At 55.2% G+C, this 21,185-nt stretch overlaps 3 protein-coding genes across 3 annotated transcripts; all 3 read right to left on the reverse strand.

The window, feature by feature from the left end:
* Positions 1 to 7,017: 7,017 nt before the first annotated feature.
* WHR41_09497 (uncharacterized protein) lies at positions 7,018 to 9,126 on the reverse strand (the record flags this gene model as incomplete). The annotated part of the gene is made up of 2 exons (XM_069378100.1): positions 8,591 to 9,126; positions 7,018 to 8,420 (listed from the first exon to the last, which is right to left on the reverse strand). The coding sequence occupies exons 1-2, from the start codon at positions 8,817 to 8,819 to the stop codon at positions 7,018 to 7,020; spliced, it is 1,632 nt and encodes a 543-aa protein (XP_069225076.1). The 5' UTR covers positions 8,820 to 9,126.
* An 889-nt stretch (positions 9,127 to 10,015) lies between these two features.
* WHR41_09498 (uncharacterized protein) lies at positions 10,016 to 11,122 on the reverse strand (the record flags this gene model as incomplete). Its single annotated transcript, XM_069378101.1, has 1 exon — positions 10,016 to 11,122. One exon carries the CDS (start codon positions 11,120 to 11,122, stop codon positions 10,016 to 10,018), a length of 1,107 nt encoding a protein of 368 aa, XP_069225074.1.
* An 8,461-nt stretch (positions 11,123 to 19,583) lies between these two features.
* WHR41_09499 (uncharacterized protein) lies at positions 19,584 to 20,315 on the reverse strand (the record flags this gene model as incomplete). The annotated part of the gene is made up of 1 exon (XM_069378102.1): positions 19,584 to 20,315. The coding sequence occupies one exon, from the start codon at positions 20,313 to 20,315 to the stop codon at positions 19,584 to 19,586; it is 732 nt and encodes a 243-aa protein (XP_069225075.1).
* Between the last annotated feature and the right edge of the window lie 870 nt (positions 20,316 to 21,185).

Below are 21,185 nucleotides of genomic sequence, written 5' to 3' on the forward strand. Positions count from 1 at the left end.
TGAATCTGATTATTCAGGTCCGAGCTCAATCAGGGACCTGATTGATTGATTACCTGATTGATTATCTGATTGAGAAAATCAAGATTCAAGATCTATGCCGAGCTCTGAAGAGTTAGAGATTGTCACGCGGACCGCACCATGCTGATGCGCCATCTCCGAAGGTAGTCTTTGACATCGCCCCTGCCCTCCTTCTACCAAGTTACCGCCGCTCCCAGCTCTTCTTCCGAATCTCCGCTTCTTAGTCGGACAGATCTTTTGGATTGCGCTCTTTTGTGGCGGGTATCCTGACCTCCTTGCAGTCCACCAGCAGAGCACTTTCGAGCTTGGAGAAGTCGCTGGCGCCCATTCAATTCTTCGTCGTCATTTGTCTGCTCTTGAGCGGTAGAAGAAACCAAAATCTCCCCTTGGCGACCGCTTTCGAAGGACTATACAATTGATAGAGAGGGGAATGACGTCCCTGGCCGGGCTCGACGCGGTCTGGGAAGGGTGCAATGAGTGGATGAAATGTAGTAGATGTTGCGCGTCCGTTTATGTGCGCGAGGCGCTCTACGAAGGAGGTCCGGATTGGGTTCAAAGGAGCGTCAAACCTTTCTAACACCACCACCGACAATCTTTTTGATGCCGACGGCGCTTGAGGCACTCTTCGGCCCAAGATACACTCTCGTATTTGGTCGCCTCTAAGCAATTACCACGAAACTCACGCCCGACTCGAAGATCTCCGCAGTAACACTTTTCCAAACGGTTTCGAGACCATTTCCAGATTACTTCCCACCGAAATCCTCGGCGGCCGCGGACGGGGAGAAACTGTCAGATTCAGCCTTTGGTCTGCGATTCTGGACGCCGCCAACCATTATCAACCGACCGCAAGAACCTTGAGAGCAGGGCAAACCCGTTGTGGTGAAGGCTGTTTGTACCGGTCAATAGCGCTTCAGGCTACAGTAGGACTGAATACTGGGTGAGGATATATTTGAAGACAGACGAACACAAAGGCAAACGAGACCACGCTGTCAGTGATCTCGTCCTGGGAACTTACTTACACTCCTCATCACTGGGTGCGCGGTGAAAGACCATGAATGGTGGTCATCGGACACAATCAATTCTCAAGCAACTCAGCAGCATCCACGGACAACATCGCCCTTTCTGACGTCGGCTCCCGCGTGGCGCAAGGCTCATTCAAGAGCCAGAAGTCGGCCGCCAGCGACGGAGAGTCCGTCCTCGGATCCTTTCTGAAACGTCCGATTTGCAGTGGTTGCTGCCCGGCTCTTGAGCTGCCGGGGAGGACAAGACGTTCAACAAGACGGAAAGGTTGGGATAAGAGCATGGGAGAGAAAACTGAGAAATAAAGAGAGAGCTCAGGGAAGGACAAGAAGTTTTCGGGTGGTATTGCTGGGATATATGCCAGCCGCGGAGGAGAAAAAAGTGGTAGCCTCGAAAGCGAGATAGACTTGGCATGCCTGTGGATGACTATCGTGTTATGATATTACCGTTGAGGGAGGGTACGATGATTGAGTCACAAGAGAGGCAGTTGCGGTAGACAGTCAATGTATTGACTAGGCGTTTTCGCAGCAAATTTTCCTGCTTTTGAGTGCTTGCAAGCGCGTCTTTTCCTCTTGATACAAACATAAATCCTGGTCTGCGGTTGCAGATGGAATGCCTGCGATGTAGATGGCCACGCAAAGGCATTGAAAGAGAATGCGGAGTTGAGACACCAAATTGATAAATACCACTATGGTTCGTAACCAACAAAGAAATATTTGCAGCCGCGAACTCTGTCTAATGCGCATCACCGCGACGACTACCACCACACCGCCTGAGCCCCAGTCGCTCTCGAAAACCCTAAGTCCCGGCTCGGAATTCCTGTCTATGCCACGAAGTCCCACGTATCCCCAAGTCTCACAAGTGATAAGTACTATCAAAAAAAAGCGTAGTCCCACCGGCCACCTGTCTCCCCTCGATCGCCGCCCGAGGAGGCAATCTCGAGAATCCAGGCATAGCCCCTGCCCAGCGCGCCCGCCAAACAGCCACCCGGCGCCACGGCGACGCCCGAGGGCATCAACTGTGAAACCGCTTTCGCAACAGAGACACATCCGGGGATTAGTCGCTGCCACTGCAGAAGAGAGAGTGCTGAGCGTCTGCCGAGACAGCCGCTTCAGCGTGTGTGTGGAGAGGCCGCCCCAACCCATGTATGTCCCGAGCTGAGCGAACGACGATGCTTGGGACACGGTGACTTTCCGAGGATGTCAAACCGGCTGGCGAAAGTTGTTTGCTCGAGCCCCAACATGTTCCTTATCCTCCGGTCAAAATTGTAGCGCACGGCCGCGAGCGCTGCAGTGTCTTCCGATGAAGTCTTCTGCATGCTTGACCGCTGCTCGGTGACCAATGACCCCCTGTTCCCCGCGAGTGACCCAGAGCCTGCCGAGGCGAGGCATCGAGGTCGGATAGGCCGCCCAAATTGGTTCGAGGTCCACCGTGCGGACCGGCATGCAGGCGCGGAATCACCCTGGCCCACACACCACTGACGCGCGGGGTGTACCCTGGAAGTGACGGTTCTTTAAGGTCTGCCGTCAAAAGACCCGCATGCATGCTTGGAATCACCCTCGCACGCACACTGAGTACCGGGGTATTCCGGGAAGCATCGAAAAAGCCCTCAGAAGTCCCTGCGCGCAGAGAGCGGGAAAACGAGTTGAATCGTTTTTACGGCCATGGAGCCCAGCCGCGACGGATCAGGAAGCGGGTGTGGGGTTATACCCACGGCCAACCCACGGATAGGCCGCCCCAGCCAGCCGGTCAGGGGGAGATTACAGACGTGCAGCGTCCTGCGGCGTCCAACCTGGTTGTGCTTCGATGCTTGATTGTGTGTCGATAGGCCGCCGCGGACACAGGGCCGGGAGCAGAGCAAAAGCGCTTAACAGGCATATAGAGTGACCACAACTCCCCTGCTTCTGTTTTTTGATGCTTGTGATCCATGAAGGAGCATTGTCGCATCGCCGATGAGATACGAAGGTCGGGCTCACAGGCAGACAAGCGTGGCTCTGACCGCACTGAAGCGGCTCTGTCGAGGCGACGCCGAGCACAGGCCGGGTCTCGGTCAGACGCTCCGCTGTTTCGCCAGGAGGTTAGCAGGCCAGAGGGGTTTAGTCTGTCAGATCGTCGCCGCCCCAGGGAGGCCACAAATCTGGGCGACCGCGGCGTGACCTGGTGTTCAGGCTGAACGTGACAGAGCGTCGGCGACGTCCTCGACCGCAGGTTAGGCTGTTAATCACAGAACAAGTCAGCCGCTGAATCGAGGGAAGTGTTGGGGAGTTGCAGCAACATACCGCAAAGCGCAGAAGACAGCGTGGCTGTGTGTTTGGTTATCGAAACCGTGTTGGGACTTACGGAGGGCCAAAAGGTTGCCTCCTGCCAAGCTTCTTGTGAAAACTGTCGAGGTGGCGGTGCGCGATGATCAGTCGCGACCTCTTTGAGAATATTTGGCCGTCGCGAGCCTCTCATTGACGGAGTGTCTGCGGTGACGTGGACTAGATTGCGACGGTGTCGAGGAGTCAGCTCAGTCGCACGAGTTATCCCAAGTGTACAGCCCACCTTTTCGCGTCACTCAGGCCTTGAGCATATGAACGCGATAGATTTTGCGATGGCCTAGGGGACGGGCTCGAGCTGGTGGCGAACAACGGTTATCGGCGGCGCGGCGAGCCACTGTCATCCAACCTGGCGTTCTGTTAGCTTCAAAGTGTTCCCTGAGACTTTTCGTTCCCATTCAGGGTGGCCTGAAGCTCTTACCTTGGTGATTTGCACCTTTGTGGCCAATTGCGCTGGTGGATTGGCGGTGTCTTGGGTGCGAAAGCCGGACTTGAAGTGGCAAGCGGGGTTCAGGGGCTCGAGCGCGCTGGCAGGCTTTGGGTGCGTCCTGCAATGTTAGTGACGGCGATGAGATCGCGGCTTTTGCGACGATGAGGATGGCGAAAGCGAGGAAACTGAACACTCGGTCGCGCAAGCTACCAGCATGTTAGCAGGTGCTGTGGTGTCGCCATGGCTGCAGCTGTGTAGGCGAGAGCCTGAGCTCACAACCGCCGGACTCCCAGCACTGTCGACATGGTGGGTTGAGCTGTACCTTGATGTTGCTGAGAACATTCCGATCGCGAATGTACAGCTGATGGTCGAAGCCTCTGCGGCTCTAGGAGGTTGCGGCTGTGGTGGTGGAAGTGGTGATGGCGGTGGGGTGGCGTGTTGGGGCGAAAGACTTGGGCCTCTCGCAAAATTGGCTCAGCTGCGACGGCGGTGGGGTGGCAAAAAAGAGCAAAGACCACGCCAAGAGGTGAATGAGCGCGCGCAAGCGATCTCGAGTCACATGACGGTCTCGAGAAATCGTTCACGGTTGCGCTCTAGGTCTGCAACACATGTCGGATCCTTTTCCGGGAGTCCACAGTCACCTGACGATGATTGATATTCTCCAGCTCTCTTGATGTTTGCATGACTTTGACATTGCTGTGGAAAACAAGCATTCTATTGCTCCAAAAACAAACGAACCATAGCTCATCAGCAAACTTTGCCCGCCTTTCACATCCGCCCTGCGCGCAAACGAGTGATCGCGCCTGTGCTGTGACTGTAAGACCTTTGCTTTGTTTCGGACAAGACCATGTCGTTTGATGCTCACGCGATTCGTCTCCGCCAATCGAGCGCCTTGGATCAGCAAACAACCACATCGAGCAGATCTGCGCATCCACTCAAAGTCGCCGATTGCTGGGAATAGTGTGTGCTCTACTCCTCTTAACATCAGAAACATTGGGGAAGGCTTTGAGCCATGGCTTGAACATAGTTGCGAACAAAGAATGAGACCTGCATCAACACCAAAATAACGGCGTGCAATCAATCAGCGTTTTGCAATGCAAACCACCCACATCCCCGTCCACGTTGATCCTTCTCTTGTGGCATGCTCATCGAGCCTACCATGTTCAAGAATGTCCCGTACTACTGTTCTCATGCCACTCGTGCCTTCATCGGCCTTTCCTTCTCCTGTTTTGCTGGGCTGATTGCAGTAGTGTTAAATTCCGAGCGCAAGCCTTCCGTGCTCTTTGAATCTGGTCCGTGGGCTTAATCGAGTATGCGAGTAGAAAGAGGGCGCGGGCGGTGTTCTCGTGTCAGAGCTTTAGTCGAAATCGGAATGGATGATACTTCTCCGTTCAGGACGCTCCAGCCGTCGTATGAGGAATTGCCGGCCTATACAAGTGAGCTGGTAACACGGCGGAACTCGAAAGCAAACAGTCGGATTTTCATCAGAGACAGAGCCAGCCCGCAACGCTTTTCCTGTAGAGTGAGCAGGCTTCTGCAAGCTAACGGACCAGCAACGCGCGTTCAAAGAAAGATCCCTGCATGTGTTGGGATACAAAGGCCAAGAAGGCAGATGTGATAGAATTTGAAAGTGCAGCGCTTTGTTGAGCTTTCGTTTTAGCATCCAATGCGTCTTTATATGTATTTTTAGTGATTGGTGGAGGGCAGCAATCAGTGGGAGCGGAGATGTATTGATCCGCCCACTTGCCGCGCACAATTTTTCTGATATTTCGTTCTGATCGACTTGGCTGGTCGTCTCGTAATTACATCCAGATCATCTGCTGTGTTCCTCGGAACGTGCGTGACGCGCTTGTTACATTGCAAAAACGCAGGCCCATGCAATTTCTGGTCGCAAGCTTTCATTTCCCTCCCCCAGTCACCGGCGATGCACTCAAAGCAAAGCCAACTGTGCCACCCGAGCCATCAAGTAAGTTGTCAGCTAATTTGTCTTACTTTTCTACAGTTGGACCATATTCGCAAAAGGCATGTTTGTACCTTTATTCCAATACGCGCTCCGGCCATTTCTCCCCGGCATCAACCACACTCCAGTTACCGATACATCCAAAAACATCAACCAGTCTTCTAACAGCTCGATAAGGCTCCACTTTCCCCGACAGGATCTTATGTCGTCCTACCGACGCTACAACACCCAATCTCGCGTTCGAATCCGATGATTTCCTCGCGAATGCCCATTCGAAGCGGAGAAGAGAAGGCAACGGGAGCCAAAAGGGATCACAATTGATAGGGGAAAGAGAAAGAGCTTGGACAGACCGAGCGTGCATGGCATGACCTCCAACATACCCATGGCTAGAAATTCTGCTACGCCTTCCAGAGTGGCATGATGCTTCCTCCAAATACTCTTTCGGCAGGAGATGGCACGAGCAGGTTTTCCTCCCCTCAGCCTCTGATCAGCTGCGCCCTCTACCAGCGAGCCTTTGTCTCACCGCGCCACTTATCTGCCTTGGCCACATTTTGAGACCCATACTATCTTGACCTCGACTCTGGCCGCGGACGCGCCTCCTGCTCCTCTCCAGGTGATGAGCTGTACCATGACGCCTTACAGCCAGCTCCCGGCTCTGCGCATCTCCCCAACCCTACCGTGGTGTTCTTTTTGCCGTGGGTATCCGACGCGAGATTCAGATCATGTCTTCTTGGGCCTCACCATCGCAGCAACGGACTGCTCATACCGCGGCAGGCCGCGCGCCGGTGCTGGTGTCTCGAATTCGAAATGCGACACCGCCACAAGCGCATGGTACGCAAGAACATTCCCACAGCAAAGGAACACTCTTTTGAGTGTCTCTGGCTGCCGCGCGTGTTGGTCGTCAAGCCTTGCTCCGTCTGCGGCGAGAATTTCGGAGCAGAAGCGTGCGCGATCTCGACTCCCTGCTGCTGGACTTGCCGATTTTGGCAGGCGGAGACTATGCTGGTGTAGAAGTGCTTGACTACAGGTGGAGCAGCACCCGGGCTGCTTCATCGCTGCAATGATGTATGGGCTACACTGGTGGGCTCGAGACCGCGCAGGCAGAGAGACCAAATGGGGTGCTGGTCGGGCGGACTTGGGTGCAGAAGACGGTTTTCCAGGAATGACAGTAGTGAGGGATATCAGGTGGAACGGGAGTGAGGTCAGAACAATGATGTTCTCGTTGCATAGCTTGAGCTTCCACGCCATAATGAATACTACACAAACAAACTCTACGCTCTCCAGTACCCTCTCTTCGGGAATTCACCGACCCACGCAGCAATCTGCTCAACAACCTCATCAATGACCTGCTTGACCTCCTCGTTTACCGCTCCATTCTGCGTGACCAGATCGCTGGTATGGAAGCCGCCCGGCACAATCTTGACTGGCACCTGCTTCGTACTCCCCAAAGGACCCTCAGGCCGCAAGTCCGACGACACCGACGCCTCGCGCCAAGGGTCAAAGTCGCCGTTCACGTAGATCAGGCGGCTGGTGTTTGTGTTCTGCCATCCCTGCGTGTACGCGTTGACGCGCGCTTCCGTGCGACCTGAGCTGAGACCGTAAGTTGTTCCATCCGCGGCGGGCGGGAAGTACAGCCCGCACTGTCGGATCCAGTATTCAGGTGTGACAAGGCGGGAGACGATGGTGGGACGGTCGCGGGGCGCTCCGGTCTGCCAGTACCCGAAGGGCTCATTGCACGTCATCCAAACCCATTGCCGGTCCAGCGTATTGCTCAGGCTGGTATCGGTGAACATTGGGTTGGAGGCGTTGTAGGTGTCCAGGCAGTCGGTGTTGAGCTCGCCGGAGAAGTAGCCGAAAGACTCGCAGTAGCCGGGCAGAAACTCTGCTTTTGTCCAGGCGGCGTAGCCCTCGAGGGCTTTGGCAAGGCCGACGCCTTCAGGTCCAGGGACGGTGCTGGTGTTCTTGTAGGTGGTCAGGTTGCTGGTGCTGTTTGTCTGGCTGACATGCACATTCTCGATGTAATCGCACCAGTCAAAGAAGCCGGTGTTGCGGTAGAATTGGTTGCCTTGCCACAGCCATGGCCCGTTCTCGAGCGCCGCCATGAAGTCGTCGTTGTGCAGAACGTCTTGCATCCCAAATTTGGTCTTCAAGGCGAGGACCTCAGCGTCAGAGCCGCTGGTGAGCACCTCATCCATGTGGTCGATGACCAAGCTGACGTCTGTGCTGCAGTTCTTGGGCATGCCTTGCTGCACGGGCAGAAAGTAGCCCCAATAGTCAGACACTGCTTGCACTGGTGCGCTGGAAGAGTGATAGGCCCAGATGGTGCCCGGATCAACCGCCTCGACCCATGCGGCCAGAGCGCCGGAGTAGGAGCCGCCGGAAAAGACCCAGGGCACATCGGCGGCATTGCTGTGAGAGTGACGGGCGAAGGGCAGGCGGACAGTTTTGGCGAAGTTGGTCAGGTCTTTGATGGAGTTCTCAAGGGTGAGATACTTCAGGTTCTCGGTTGTCAAGTCGGCGAATGGCGTGGAGGTCCCCCAGTAACGGTGCTCAAGCACGATGGTGGCTGCTCCGATCCTCTCAGCGATCACTCCAGTGGTTCGGTTGATGCTCAGGTAGCTGGTGTAGCCCGTGGCGTTGACTTCGCCAGGCGTGAAGAGGACAATGGGAGACCCTAAGAATGAGTCAGCCTTTGTTTGGAACAATGCAAACCAGCTGCAGGCCCGCTGTCGGCTGAGCATACGCGGAATAGCGAGTTCGCCAGGATCAAGCGAGTAGTCTTTGGATACAGACACGAGAGCGGCAACCCACTCTTCGTCGTCGCTAGCCATGGTGTTCACTTACCAGGTCCCTTCCAGTACGTGGTGTCATAAAAGTAGAACTGCTCAAAGGTGCCAAGCTCCGGGTTGCTGTGGTCGATGAACTGCTTGAAGGTCGAGTTGCCCGCGCCGCGGACGTGCTGCCAGTCTCTGCCGGGAAGGTGTCCCATCGACCTCCAGCTGTGCATGTCCTCATGGTGTCGTGCAGTGGCAGTCACCGCCGCCAGCGCCGCGGCCAGCAGGGCGTGCTTCATCGTAGCGAGGCTGCAGGCAGAGAAGCTCGATCAGGGAACACTGCAGGATGCGCGGGTGCCTTCGCGTCCCTGGGCATGGGCTCGCTTTATGTATGCCATGTAGTATATCGCGGCGCACCCTTGCCGTCGCCGCCTCTTCCGCTCGGTGGTGCTTGCGTGGAGACCTCCATCTTGCGCAGATCCTCCTGCTGCTTTCGGCTGGTATCGGCGGGCTGGTCCAGAGTCTGTCCTGCCTAAACGAGGCTTCGCGTGACTTCAGAGGTCGGCGGCGCAGGCGAGAGTGGTATCGGCGGTGATTCGTGCATCGCAGGCCAAGCCCGAAGCGGTAGGTGGTATGTGGTTGAGATAAGCGTTGTGGAGGGTTGATTTAGCGCCGACCTTAGTGGCCTCAGAGTCGGAAAAGCTTTGGCAGGGCCCTGGTTGGAGGAAGCGGGGAGTCTCGGGGCTGGACTCCGAGCTTTCTCGACCTCACGTCCTCATGCTTGCGCGGCGAGCGATTGAGAATAAGAATAATATAGTCTACTTATGCAACGAAAAAAATTTGTGAGCTAGATCCTGATCGACGATTGGGCGCTTGGACTGGATGAGCTTGCCGCTGTAACTTCGAACGTCCTACTGCGTCTGCGTCTTCGGTAGTGCAGCCGCGCTGGCTTGCCCCAACCCTAACCCTACGTACTCCATCGTCAAATCAAAACCGCCTCAACGCATGGCATTCGCAGTCGTCTTGCACATCAGAGCGATCAAAATTCCTGTGGACGTCAGAAATATCACGACGATTATATATTGATTCAAAGGGCAATCTGCGGCGCATGGTTGCACCGAAAGGCAGAAGAACATGGAAAGGAAGGCTGAAGTCGGGCAATGATGAACATGCTTGCATTCAGACTTGCTATCTAGAACTGACTCTGCCACTCCAATTGAGAAACAAAGGAAACCCTGCCCCACCAACCCGTTGTTAAGCTTCTTCTGCCGGGGCCATTTGGAAGGACCTCAAGAAGACGAACAAAGGAAAGCAGAGAACCATTCGCCCTATTGCCGTAATGACGGTTGACTGTCAGCTCTCGTTGACGGTATTACCGTCATTGCCAGGGCCACATTCGTCCGGCGCTACCGTAGGTGTATTCGCAGTGACACAACTCGATCGCGTTTCTCGATGCCAACGTGTTGGCGTCATTGTTGCGCTGCTGACAAGCAAATCAACCCATGAACAGACGCATCATTCTCTCGCGAGCTCTATCCTCGTCCTCCTGCAGCAGATCGATCCGGACCTCTTGCTCCGCACCGATATCGACGCGGTTCTGATCAACCAAGCGACGGTTGATCACGTTGACCCTGAAGACCTGACGAAGGCGATTCAGTCCATGAACCTGACGCCCCTGAGGGATCATGACCTCCTGCTGTTGGGCGATGGGAAATGGCTGAGCCACGATGACCAGGGGCGGAGCAAATTGCTGTCCGTGAACGGGCGCTGGTTGCAGATTCGGCAGCTCCTGCTGAGGAGCAGCCTGCTCAGCCAATTCCATGTGACCAAGAGCGTTATGTGTTGCAACATCTGGATCCGGACGCATGCCCAATGGGTCGTGCTGGTGCGCGAACTGAACTGGATGATCATCGATGGGCTCAACGCGCAGCCTACCCAATAGACCATAGCGCGGGCAACGATCCGCGCCCCAGTGGCCACTCATCTCCCCAGCAGGGTTGCCACAGATGTAACAGAAGCTCTCCCCACAATGGCAGGTGATATGGTTGCAGGCATCCCGCAACTGCACCGGACGCTTGCACGTTGGGCAGATCTGGAACTGGACTCCCCTCTCGCTGGAGTTAGCCATAGCATCGTAGTCCTGCTGCGCACGCGCAATGTTGGACTCGCACCCGTGGCTCACCAGCTTCAACTGGCCGGGATATTCGCTGATGGGCGCCTTGCAGATCATGCAGTATGCCTTGTGGCAGCCGTGCTGCTCGCAGATCTTGAAAGCGTACAGCGGAGTGTTGTTGTGCTGCTTCACGATCTTGCCGACGAACGCGCCGCAGTTGCAGTAGACACGCTCAGCTGGGAAGACCTCCTCCTCTCTGCTCTTCTCCTCGTAGGCACGGATAAGCGCGGCGCCATAGACGAACTCGTACGCACCAACGTCGAAGAGACTGTTGTTGATCTTGGCTGGGTATGGATCCTCGCCAGAGATGACACGCTGGACGACCGCGGTAAGACAGGGCTTGCAGACGGCGGCGGAGTTGATGATTACGCCGTCCACGCCGGGAGCGACATCATCGCCGCAAATTGTACACTCAATGTGCGTGTCCATGACGGCTGCGGAGCCTCTAGTGAGGCTTTGAGAATGCTCGAAGTGTGCCGTGTAGATGCAAGGCCGAGTGGGAAAATTGAAGAGAGGCTGGCAAGTCGTAAGACAGGGCTGTGTGTGTCTTTTAGAAGGTGAGCGAAGTCCAAGGCGAATGTGGAATCCAGCGCGCTGCGGCGCTTATGCTGCTGTGCGGTGGACTTCACTGCCCGAAAAGCCTCTGTCTTGCTTTGGGGCTAATGGCCTTGTGTTTCGAACTGAATGTCTTTGTGAACTGTGAATTTGCTCTTCCAGTCTCAGCTAACTCAGCGTCCTGGTTGTGATGCCTAGAGATTTGGGCATTACCTTCCTCTTGCTGCTAACGACGGGGCGACATCATCTCTCAGTAAGAACTCTTGCAGACTGGTGATTTGTTGTGAGTGACTGTTCGTGCTTTGGAAAGGGTTTCGAGGCACAAGGGTTGAGCGTGTATGTCGCCGGGACCAACAAAGCGCAACAATGATTCCCACAAAATGAAGTGTCCCGTAATGAACGTTGGGGGACGCTAGCGCTTGTAGCAGGCGAGGAAACGTGGAATGGTTTTCGAGGTCTGCGCCGTTGTTGACAAAGAGGTAGCTGGCGTTGGCGTCTTGCTGAGTTATGCTTGATCACAACTCAGTCACGAAGCCAGCCGCGCGATCACAAAGCGAGCCCGGGATTGATCAAGTCGGCAGGCAATATGCCTTCTCAACGTCGCAACCGTCGAAAGTAAGCATGCAGAGTCACTGAAACCTGACGTGATCAAGCAATGGAGGCATTAAAAACGGGCTTTGGTCTACAGACACAGTCATAAAAACGATCAGCGAACAACGTGACGCGTTCAGCCTTGCCCTCACTGCTCGACCGCAGAGCCGCCCCCCTCCCCCTCCACCGTAGCTAGTGTCCCGACCTTCGTACAGTACTTACTGCTGCTGCCTGGACTACGCGGCGGGATCAACCGCAGACGCACAGACCTCCTGACTACCTATATATATTTTCTTTTCTCCCACGCCCTCTTTGAACTTTTCTTTCTCCTCATGTGCCGAGCGGCTCGCATCTCTGTCCTCGCTCACGAATGGGGCTCAGGGGCCATTCGAGAGCGCCATTGCACAGCGGCTGGCTCTCGATGGTGTGGCAATGCGAATAATTTTTGATTTCTACCACGGTCGAAGGGTCGATCTTACTGAATCTCCCGTGCCACTCTTTTCATCAGCCGCTTGGTCTTTGACCAGGCACTGGAGAAGAGAGCCTTGCATGTCACAACCATGTCACCGTCACGACCATGAGCTGTTCTTGTGCCAACGTCGCTGGTTTGCAACTGCTTGTCGTTCCCATGTCACCGTCGCGAAAGTGAGCTTTCATTGTTGTCATTGTGCCAACGTCGCTGGTTTGCGACCGTGACAAGAGCCTGGAGGTGGATGGCAACCACACCGCCTCCAAATCACTTCGAAGTGCATCTCAATCATGACAGCCTCTCAGGTGTTGCCTTCAAAGTAACTCCTTCATCTAGCCGTAGTGTCTGTAGCGATGCTGAGCTAACACATCAGGAGCATCACTGAGACCTATCAGATTGACATATCACGGCAAGCCCAACGACTCTGACAGGGCGGATGAGATTCTTGTGTGCATCGACGGCGTGCGCAGTGAGGCTGGCGCTCGGCCCTCGAGCGCTCAATGCATTATTCTCGCGATTCACCTCGTATGCCTAGAATCTTCGCAGTCAAAGGGGTATGCTTTTGCTCTTGCGCCCCAGCGCTCTGCGACCTGCCGGGAGCAATGACACCCACATGCTCGTCGCGACGAGAACCGCCAAGTCAGCCTCACACTCGACCAAGTCGAAGGTGTTGACGCGGCGGCATCACTTCTACAAGGGCAAACGATACGATTCAACGGTAACACATACGCCTGACCCATCTTGTGGGCGCCTTACTGCGACTACTGGCTTTGGCCTTGAAATCTTCCACACCGTAAAGGCGTCGATGGCATGCTGCCGTCGGGCAGACGTCAGAGCCCTCCGCGATCGACTCGTTCCTGCTAACAAAGATACAGTGATATTTCCCATCACCAGAGAAGCCCGTCCATCAAAACAGCGGCCCAGATCGAGTTGTCCCTGGGCGCAAGCCACTCCTTCATGTTCACTCGGCCGTGACGCCTTCTCCAGCACACTCTTCCATCCACAAGTAACCTCGACGATCAACACACCTCGTCGAGAGTGCCGTCAGGACGAAACACGCCATAATCGCGACAAGGGTCGACGCCATTGATGAAGCGCCGGCTTCACGATGAGCGACCCGATCTGCCTAGGACCGTTACAGCGCTGCAACACTATCTCTTTATGTTGGGGAACGGAAAAAGAGGGTTGAACGGAGGATGCTTGGGGCCAAGAGCACGAAGAGCGAGCGCTGGTGGATACTATGGCTGGACCGCAAGGGGTGTCGGGAAAGGAACACACAGACTGGAAACTCTTACTCTGAGCACCGTCAGATTGAAAATCGCTATGGGAACGAATCACTCATCTCACTGGGCGGTGGGAAGCATAGATTAGCGAGCTTTGCTGGAAGAAACTTGCGTCTTGCTGGGCCAGTACCGGAGTCGTAGCATAGAGGCATTCAAGATAGACATGGCATGAAAAAGGCGGGAGGGCATTTCTACCTACGTTGATATGTCCAGGTCTTCCTTCTAATAACTCCAATCCGCAGGATTGCCCTCATCTTTGATCCTGCTCCATAATTCTTCAGATAAGTCTGTGTGAAGGATCGCAGCTTTTATTTGTGTCCCTTCAGGCGCACATATCTTCAAAGCCCTGCTCTTGCAATGAATGGAGAACTGTACACTGCATCGAGATCCAGCCCTCCCGCCTGTGTTCCATTGTCGTAGACGTTTTCCGGCTTTTTCTTTGTTGAGAGGCGTCACTGTCCACATACGCTTTGTTTGAAGCCGTGAGCGTCGGGAGCATGGAATGAAGTAAGCGCGATCGGCAAGGGATCAAGGAGTCGAGTGAGGTGGTGTACGGTGTTGTCGGCTGTCGGCCGAGTAGTCTCGCATCCGTTGGGAAGGTATAGCCGATGGGTTCGTTACGAATGCTGATCTGCGCGTGATTAGTAAGAGACACGATGTTGGACCATGTTTTACTGACGTCGTCTATGATTGATTCTCTCAGTTAGCGAAGAAGGAGCATGACAGCGGCATTAAGTCGTCTCCAGGGACGGTTACCCAGGTTGGACATTGTTAATTATGTCGAGTCATAGGCATCCGGAAGTACTGTTTCAAAATGCAGTAGTGCACCACTCATGATAGTACGACTGACTGCTATCAAGCCTTCACAATGAAAAAAGGCAATTATGAGGTTTCTCTTTGCGCACATGGAAACGGAAGTACTCGATACATCTTCTCGACGTAGCACCGTACGCAAGCGTTCCAAGGATTGCAATTTGACTGGGATGATTGCAGAATAGTCGAGAATCGAACAGCAGGGGGTGGTACGCAACACGTGATCAATTGCTAACTATCCATGGTATAAAAGGTGTGTCGCACCAGACCGGGTAGTCACTCGATCAAGAGTGTTGTTCTCTTGGTCTAGTGGCTACCATCTACAGATTAAACTTTAAAGGGGACCACAGTGGCTGGGAAGACCACTTGATATGTCACCTCCCAATATGTTGTGGTTCCCACATTTCTTTTTGCCTTTGCACACAGTGTCACAAGATGAATACAATCTACACGCTAAGCAGACATCCATTTTTTGCGTTACTGCGGTGGCTAGCGATCCTCTGTTACCGATGTTTGTCTTGTGCATGTCTTGATATATGTCATTGAGGTGGAGATTGGGCCTAAGTGGGTCGACGAGCTCCTGGGTTCGAATCGGCGCTGCGGCAAGCATCTTTTGGGAGCGGCGGCGGCTCCCATGCACTTTGTCCCTGGCCTCCAATACTCCCTTTCCACTCTGAACTGCGCTCGTCTACTGTGCGCTCCTTATCGCACCCTCACCTTCACGCCCAGATCGTTGTATTTTGCATTGGAACGAACCCCTGAGAGTCTACGAATGCCGGAGCTTCGTCGAGGAGTTGTGGGAGCTACAGCAACCGCCAGAAGAGGCTTTGATCATTCCACGAAAGGAAGTAACGTATAATCGAGAGCGTCGGCTTCAAGGACCAATCTTTGTCCTACTCCATTGTTATCGCGAGGGGAAGCGGTTAAGCGTTGTCGAGTGTTAGCACCTCTATTATAACTGGTGCTCGACAGCCGCTTTGGACGCGACTGCAGCAAGCTCGTACACGTAATGCAAGGGCCACGGAGATTGATCGCTAGATATCGAGGATCACCATAATTATGGACATTGGGCATCGAAATGTTTTGGTAGCATCAGATGCTCCCTGCAAGTGGTTCTTTAAACTCGTCGTAGCTTGTTGCCCAAAGGCGGGTGTCCCCCCTGAATCCCGAAAATGTCTAACGCTTTCCCAAAACAAGCTTGAGTGAGGGAGATACCCAGTCGCTGTGAGTGGAGAATGCGTATCTCTGGATTGCCACTATGGTTTGTTCTGGAGGGAATTTTGTGAAGGAGCTACACAAAGACAACCTCGAGGGCGCAACACGAGGCCCTAGTGAATGGCAGAGGGAGGATATTACTCGCATGAACACTGCTTCGACTCGTCTTTGCACAATGATTCTTGGCCTCACTCTGTCGAGGTGTGACAAAGAGACTGGCAAATGATACCCCAAGGCTGCGTCGAGGGAATGCAAGGGGATAGGGACACAAACGGATCTTGACACATAATATTCATCTTCTAAATCGGAATCGCAACTTGAATCATTCCTGTATCAGGCTGCGCTCGTAGGTTATGCAGATGCTCACTGTGCAGCAATTTAGCCGACGGGAAGGACGTGACAGCAATGTCCTCAAAAGCCAAAGACTTCACTGCCATTGTTGAGAATCCAGACCTCGCCAAAATGGCTAGTGAAAGTGAAAGCGATTGTTCACGTGGCGCAGATTCACTTGTCGTGTGAACCAAATATAATGAACCCTTCTGGCTGCGAACTCTCCTGCTTCCACCACTCAACTATCGCTCAAAACTCGTGGGAGGCATACCGACAAGACATTCCCTGCACGACTCATCCACCGCGATATCATCATCCCTTCCATAAACAACGCGAACATGGCCGACGACGGTGCAAAGCCGCCGCCGACGCCTCGCAAAGTGACGCGTTTTGCTGGTAACCCGACCTTTATTCCTCCTTCCGCCATCGCCTCATCGCAGGATGCACCCCAGCAATCATCGCCAAATCGCACCACGCGTTTCGACCGCGAGAAAGACTTTGCTCTCAAGATGAGGGACGACGTTAAGAACATCGCGTCAAACGAGACCATCGACGAAACAATGGCCCAGCTTCAAGAGGTGTTCAACCATTTCACAAGAGGCGGCGATGAGCTCAACCTCGTCGCGTGCCAGAAGGCTGCGCTCTGCACACTTCGTCGCGTTGTCACTGCCTGGGGAAAATACATCCGCATCGGCACTACGCTCGACGGCGCTATAATCAGCTCTTTGGATTATCGCTACAGTGCTGTCAACGCTGTGATGCAGCCGTCTACCGCAGTGGCAAAGGCCCTCGCTAAGGCCCTCGCGAATGCTGTCGATCCTGGCCTCGAGGACCAGGAGACCATCGTCCACACGCAGAGGCGCATCGACAGCGTTACGCTTGCTGCCAAGAAGCAATGGTTTCTGTGGCAGAGCGAGATGGTCGCTGCAGGCAGTTTCGGAGAGTACGAGACCTCAGATCAGGCCTTGAGTGATGACGAAGCGCAGCCAATAACCTACAAAATGCAGCCTGGCCCTGCTACGCTGAATCCGCCAAGCACCCCTGCCAGTCTGCTGTATGCCTCTGCAGATGACGAGAACGAACTCCACGACAATGTGAACATCTACGTTTCCGGCAAGGTCTTGAAGACGAAGCACGAAAAGCACAAGGACGCTCTTGTGGTCAGGCTCGAAGGTGCTCAGGCAGCGAAGAAGAACGCCACTGGAACGTTAGCGAAGACCAAGGCTCCCAACATGGCAGCGGTTCAGCCGGGTAGTCACAACAGCGCGATATTATCTGTGCCTCCGCAAGATCCCTCGCCGACCGAGTCCAACCGATCGCTCAGCGCAGCCCTAAATGGCGTCCCGACCTTCATCAAGAAGCCACATAGCGCAGAGTTCTATCGTCGCGCCGTTGCGCTGGAAGGCCACGACCCGAGAACCGCTCCACCATTGCACATGGCCCAGCGTCCGAAACAGGGTGAGAATGCCGGCGCCAGAGTCGTTAGAACGATCAAGGAGCCAGTGACAAATGTAGATGACAATCTGGCGTCTGAGGCTTCAGTGCCATCCATGGCGCCTCTCAAGACAAATCCCGGTGGAGGCGCGGACAAGTGGCTGCGCGACGAGGATGACTGGGGTCACAACTATATCGTTCGCAACCCCGGCGATTCGATGCCCATGGTCTATCGCGCGTTGAACGCTCGTTTTGCGAATACCGCGTACCGCGCGCCAGGAGAGGATACTCACTCATACCGTTCTGACTGGGTCGAGTATCCGCATCCTCAACCTCTGAGGAACAAGGCGACGCGCGACTTCGATGTCTTTCACCGTAGCTATCAGTCGGTCCGTCAGCATTTCGAGAACTTCAAGAAGGAAGTCAACGACGACGAGCAACTCCCGCCATACACCTGGAAGACTTGCCCGGACAACCTCGCAGTGCATATTCCGCCGAGGGTTCCGCCGCCCCGTCCTGACCTGTTCAGGGACGGCACCCCGATCCCTCGCGTTACCACGGCCGCGGTTCCAGCCCTCACCCATACGTCTGCCCCTGCTCCGACGCCACTGTTAAATCTCGGGCGGCCCAACAACCTGCACGCCCCGCCGAGAGCCCGTAGCAAGGGCAACATGCACGCGCCTCCGAGGACCCGTGCCAAAGAAACAGGCTCGACGATTCTCATGACTCCCGCTGGCGCTCGTCAGCTCGACGGCACGCCTCTCCCTGACAGCAGGGTCTTCACGGCACCGTTCGTTCCTGCTCCTGCCCCCGCCGTTCCGCCGGCGACAGCCACGTACAGAGGTGAGAAGTACTTGAAATCGAGCGGTTGGACGCCCATTAACAAGCCGGTGTCAGGAAAATTCATCCCCTACGTTCCGACTAGGCCGAAGCGCGGCACTCGCGCGGCTGCCAACAGGGCCGCTGCTTCGCTCGCTGCCATGGATCCGCTGGCTCGCATGGGGAGGACTCAGCGTCCGCGCGTCGGCATGTTCACTCTGGGCAGCCCGAATACACGCCAGCTTGCGCAGAGCGCGCAGAGCGCGAGGCCTTCGCTGATTGTTCGCCTGCCGGTTCCGAGCTTGTTTTCTGCTCCGAATCAGGCAGCCTCGTCGTCGGATTCAGCTGATGGGGAGGACATGGAGGTCGATGAGGAAGACGTGATTGCATGAGCTGGTTTTGGATAATGGGCTTCACTGCTGGGATGCTCGCCTGCAATGCAGCGCTCGCGTCCCAAGACATCAAACTTCTCGGAGGGGCGTCGTTCTGTCGGTGGGCGCATTTTCCTTGGTGTGTTGAGCAAATGGAGCAACTGGGTTTGGGCATCATGCTCAATTCTTTCGATGCTCTGTCGCAATCAGCGACGTTATGTACCCGTGCTTGGGCACGCGGAAGGGGCTGGTCACCCAAAGATGACCCAAGTAACTTAGCATGATCCTGAAATTGGTTTGCAATGTTTTCAAGCTTTTCCAACCTTTACGAGTCTTCTGATCGTGATCGTGATATTTCAGTGTCCACCTGGGCCATCCTTTGGCTGTTCTGATGGTATGCGCCGCGCTTAGGCATTTACAAGCTACGGCGTCTTTCGAAGCCAGGGGACTCGTAGCAGTGTACTTGAGGCTGCCAAATTGCTTCACGCGGTGAATCATCGCCTATGGCTAAGGGCTGCATGCAAGGGAACGCATCTAAACTTGGGACTGGTGTGTTTCATACAAGCTACGGACGCTCCTGGCCTCCAGCCGTCATTTCAGTCGAGGTATCCTTCTGAAGCTCGCTCTGAGATCGGAAGACCACGGGGGACACCGGCGTGAAGCGCAGCCTCGCTCTCTTGGTCTAAGATGTTCCGTTTCTGGAGACTCATGCATTTTGCCGGGACTAGCAGCAGGAGCAACGATTTTGGAAGCGCGCCGTGCGCTGCAGAATGCTGAAAGCGTTCCGGAACTGGGAGCTGAGCTGAGATGTGAGGCCCCTGCCGGTGGCGAATTGGTTCTTTGGTAACATGGGGTAAGAGTATCGTGATCCGCTGCACCAAGGGCTGGCATACGAAGCTTATAGTAGCCACAAAGCGAGCTCTTGCGATCCGAAGGCTGCGTATCCCAGCACGGTGAGCAGCCAGCGCTGTTGCTTCTCTTGTGCAGTGTCCTGAGGAGTGGCCGTGGCTTCAGGTCTTCGTGAACGCCTTGTTCTGCTCCATGCTCCCACCGATGAAGTTCCTCAGCGCCGCCCAGCGGTCTGCTTGTGCCGAAGAGCCAGCCGTCACGCCACTGGTCCCCTTGCTGGAATTCGCGGAGCCCACGCCTCCAGCCTTGAAATCGGCTCCCTTCTTGACACTGCCCACCAGCTGCGCGAGGTTCTTCCCAAACCGATCCATCTCCCGGCCCTCCATAGCTCTCTTCCGTTTCATAGCGCCAGGCTTATGCTTCAAGCTCTTCATCTCCATCTTGCCCTGCCCAGCAGCCGCCTTCCTCACCCGCCTGCGCCTCTTTGGCGCCCCATCAACAGCCATGCCCTCCTCCTCGTCCGAAAGCCCCTCCCACTCATCCTCGTCATCCTCCTCTCCCTCCTCAGCCATCTCATCCAGCTCCGGCAGCGCATCCGCCAAACTCTCCAAGTCCGTCTTGAGCTTCTTGTTCGGCCTGCGCGGCTTGGCCTTGCGCACGCCCGCGTCGCGCACCTTGTTCATGAGCACGCTGTGCTTCATCGCGCGCTTGTCCTTCTTGCTCGTGCGCCAAGCGGCGTCTTCGTCGTATTCCACGTAGCCGTCGGGCTTCGGTTTCAGGCTGTTCGCGATGTGGGCGGGGGGCGTGAAGGTGCTGCGCGGGTGGGAGACGGCGTCGCGGGGGGTTTTGGCGGCGCGCGACCGCATTGTCGTTCGTTTGCGGATGGGCGCCATGGTGTGAGGCTGTTGTGTTGTGGTGTTGGCTGGAGGTATGGTTTTTTTGGTGCGAGTTGGCCTCGTGAGAGGCTTTGGGCGGGGAATTTTTGGCGGAGGCTCGCTTTCGGACGCCGAGGGGCAAATTTCACCAAGTCCGCTCGCTGGCTGGCGGGAAGATGGTGAGCAGCAACCCAGGGCAGCCTTCACCTGATGCCTGCAACAGATGGATTAAACAGTCAGAATGGTTCAAAGTGTGCCTGCATTGAAAGTGTCTATAATATTCGCTATATTGACGCCTTCCCCTTGCCCAAACCCGCTCTCCTCGCTTCTGCTCCAGCGACAGCCCTGATGAAGATGCAGAAGCAGCATCCAGTGAGCGATAAGTTTCTTTGTTGCCTCTGATCGCTCAGATCTTCCCGGTAGTATCGTAGAAGGAGAATCTTCCATGCAGAACCCCGGCAATGATGACGGTCCAGCCCCAGGGTCTTTGCATGCAGCCGACCCACCCTTGCAAGATGGTCAGCACGCCACGTGGGTCTGTCAAAGCTTGTCTGAACTTCACATTTTCTCCAGTGTCAACGTTGCCTTCAGCCTGTGGTATCTTTCCTGCTCCTTGCGATTATTCTTTTCGAACCTCCGATCCAACCTGCTTATCCCGGGGATGGGGCAGCCCCAGCTCGCTGCCTGCCTTTTGTTCATGCTGTCTGCTTGAGCCTCGGGCGAGATATTGCGGAATCTCTTCAGCAGTCAAGCTGCACCGCTAAATTTTCCGAGTTTGAAGATGGCAAATGGCACACAGAGGCATGTCTGACTGTGCCAGCCACTTGAAGCAATGCTGCCATCGCTGCCGCCAGCCTTGCCAGAGTGGTCGCCTGCAAGGAGGGTCTT

The sequence above is a fragment of the Cladosporium halotolerans genome, assembly GCF_011745625.1.
Source record: "Cladosporium halotolerans strain TM138-S3 chromosome Unknown Sca89, whole genome shotgun sequence".
NCBI classification, from domain to species: Eukaryota; Fungi; Ascomycota; class Dothideomycetes; order Cladosporiales; family Cladosporiaceae; genus Cladosporium; species Cladosporium halotolerans.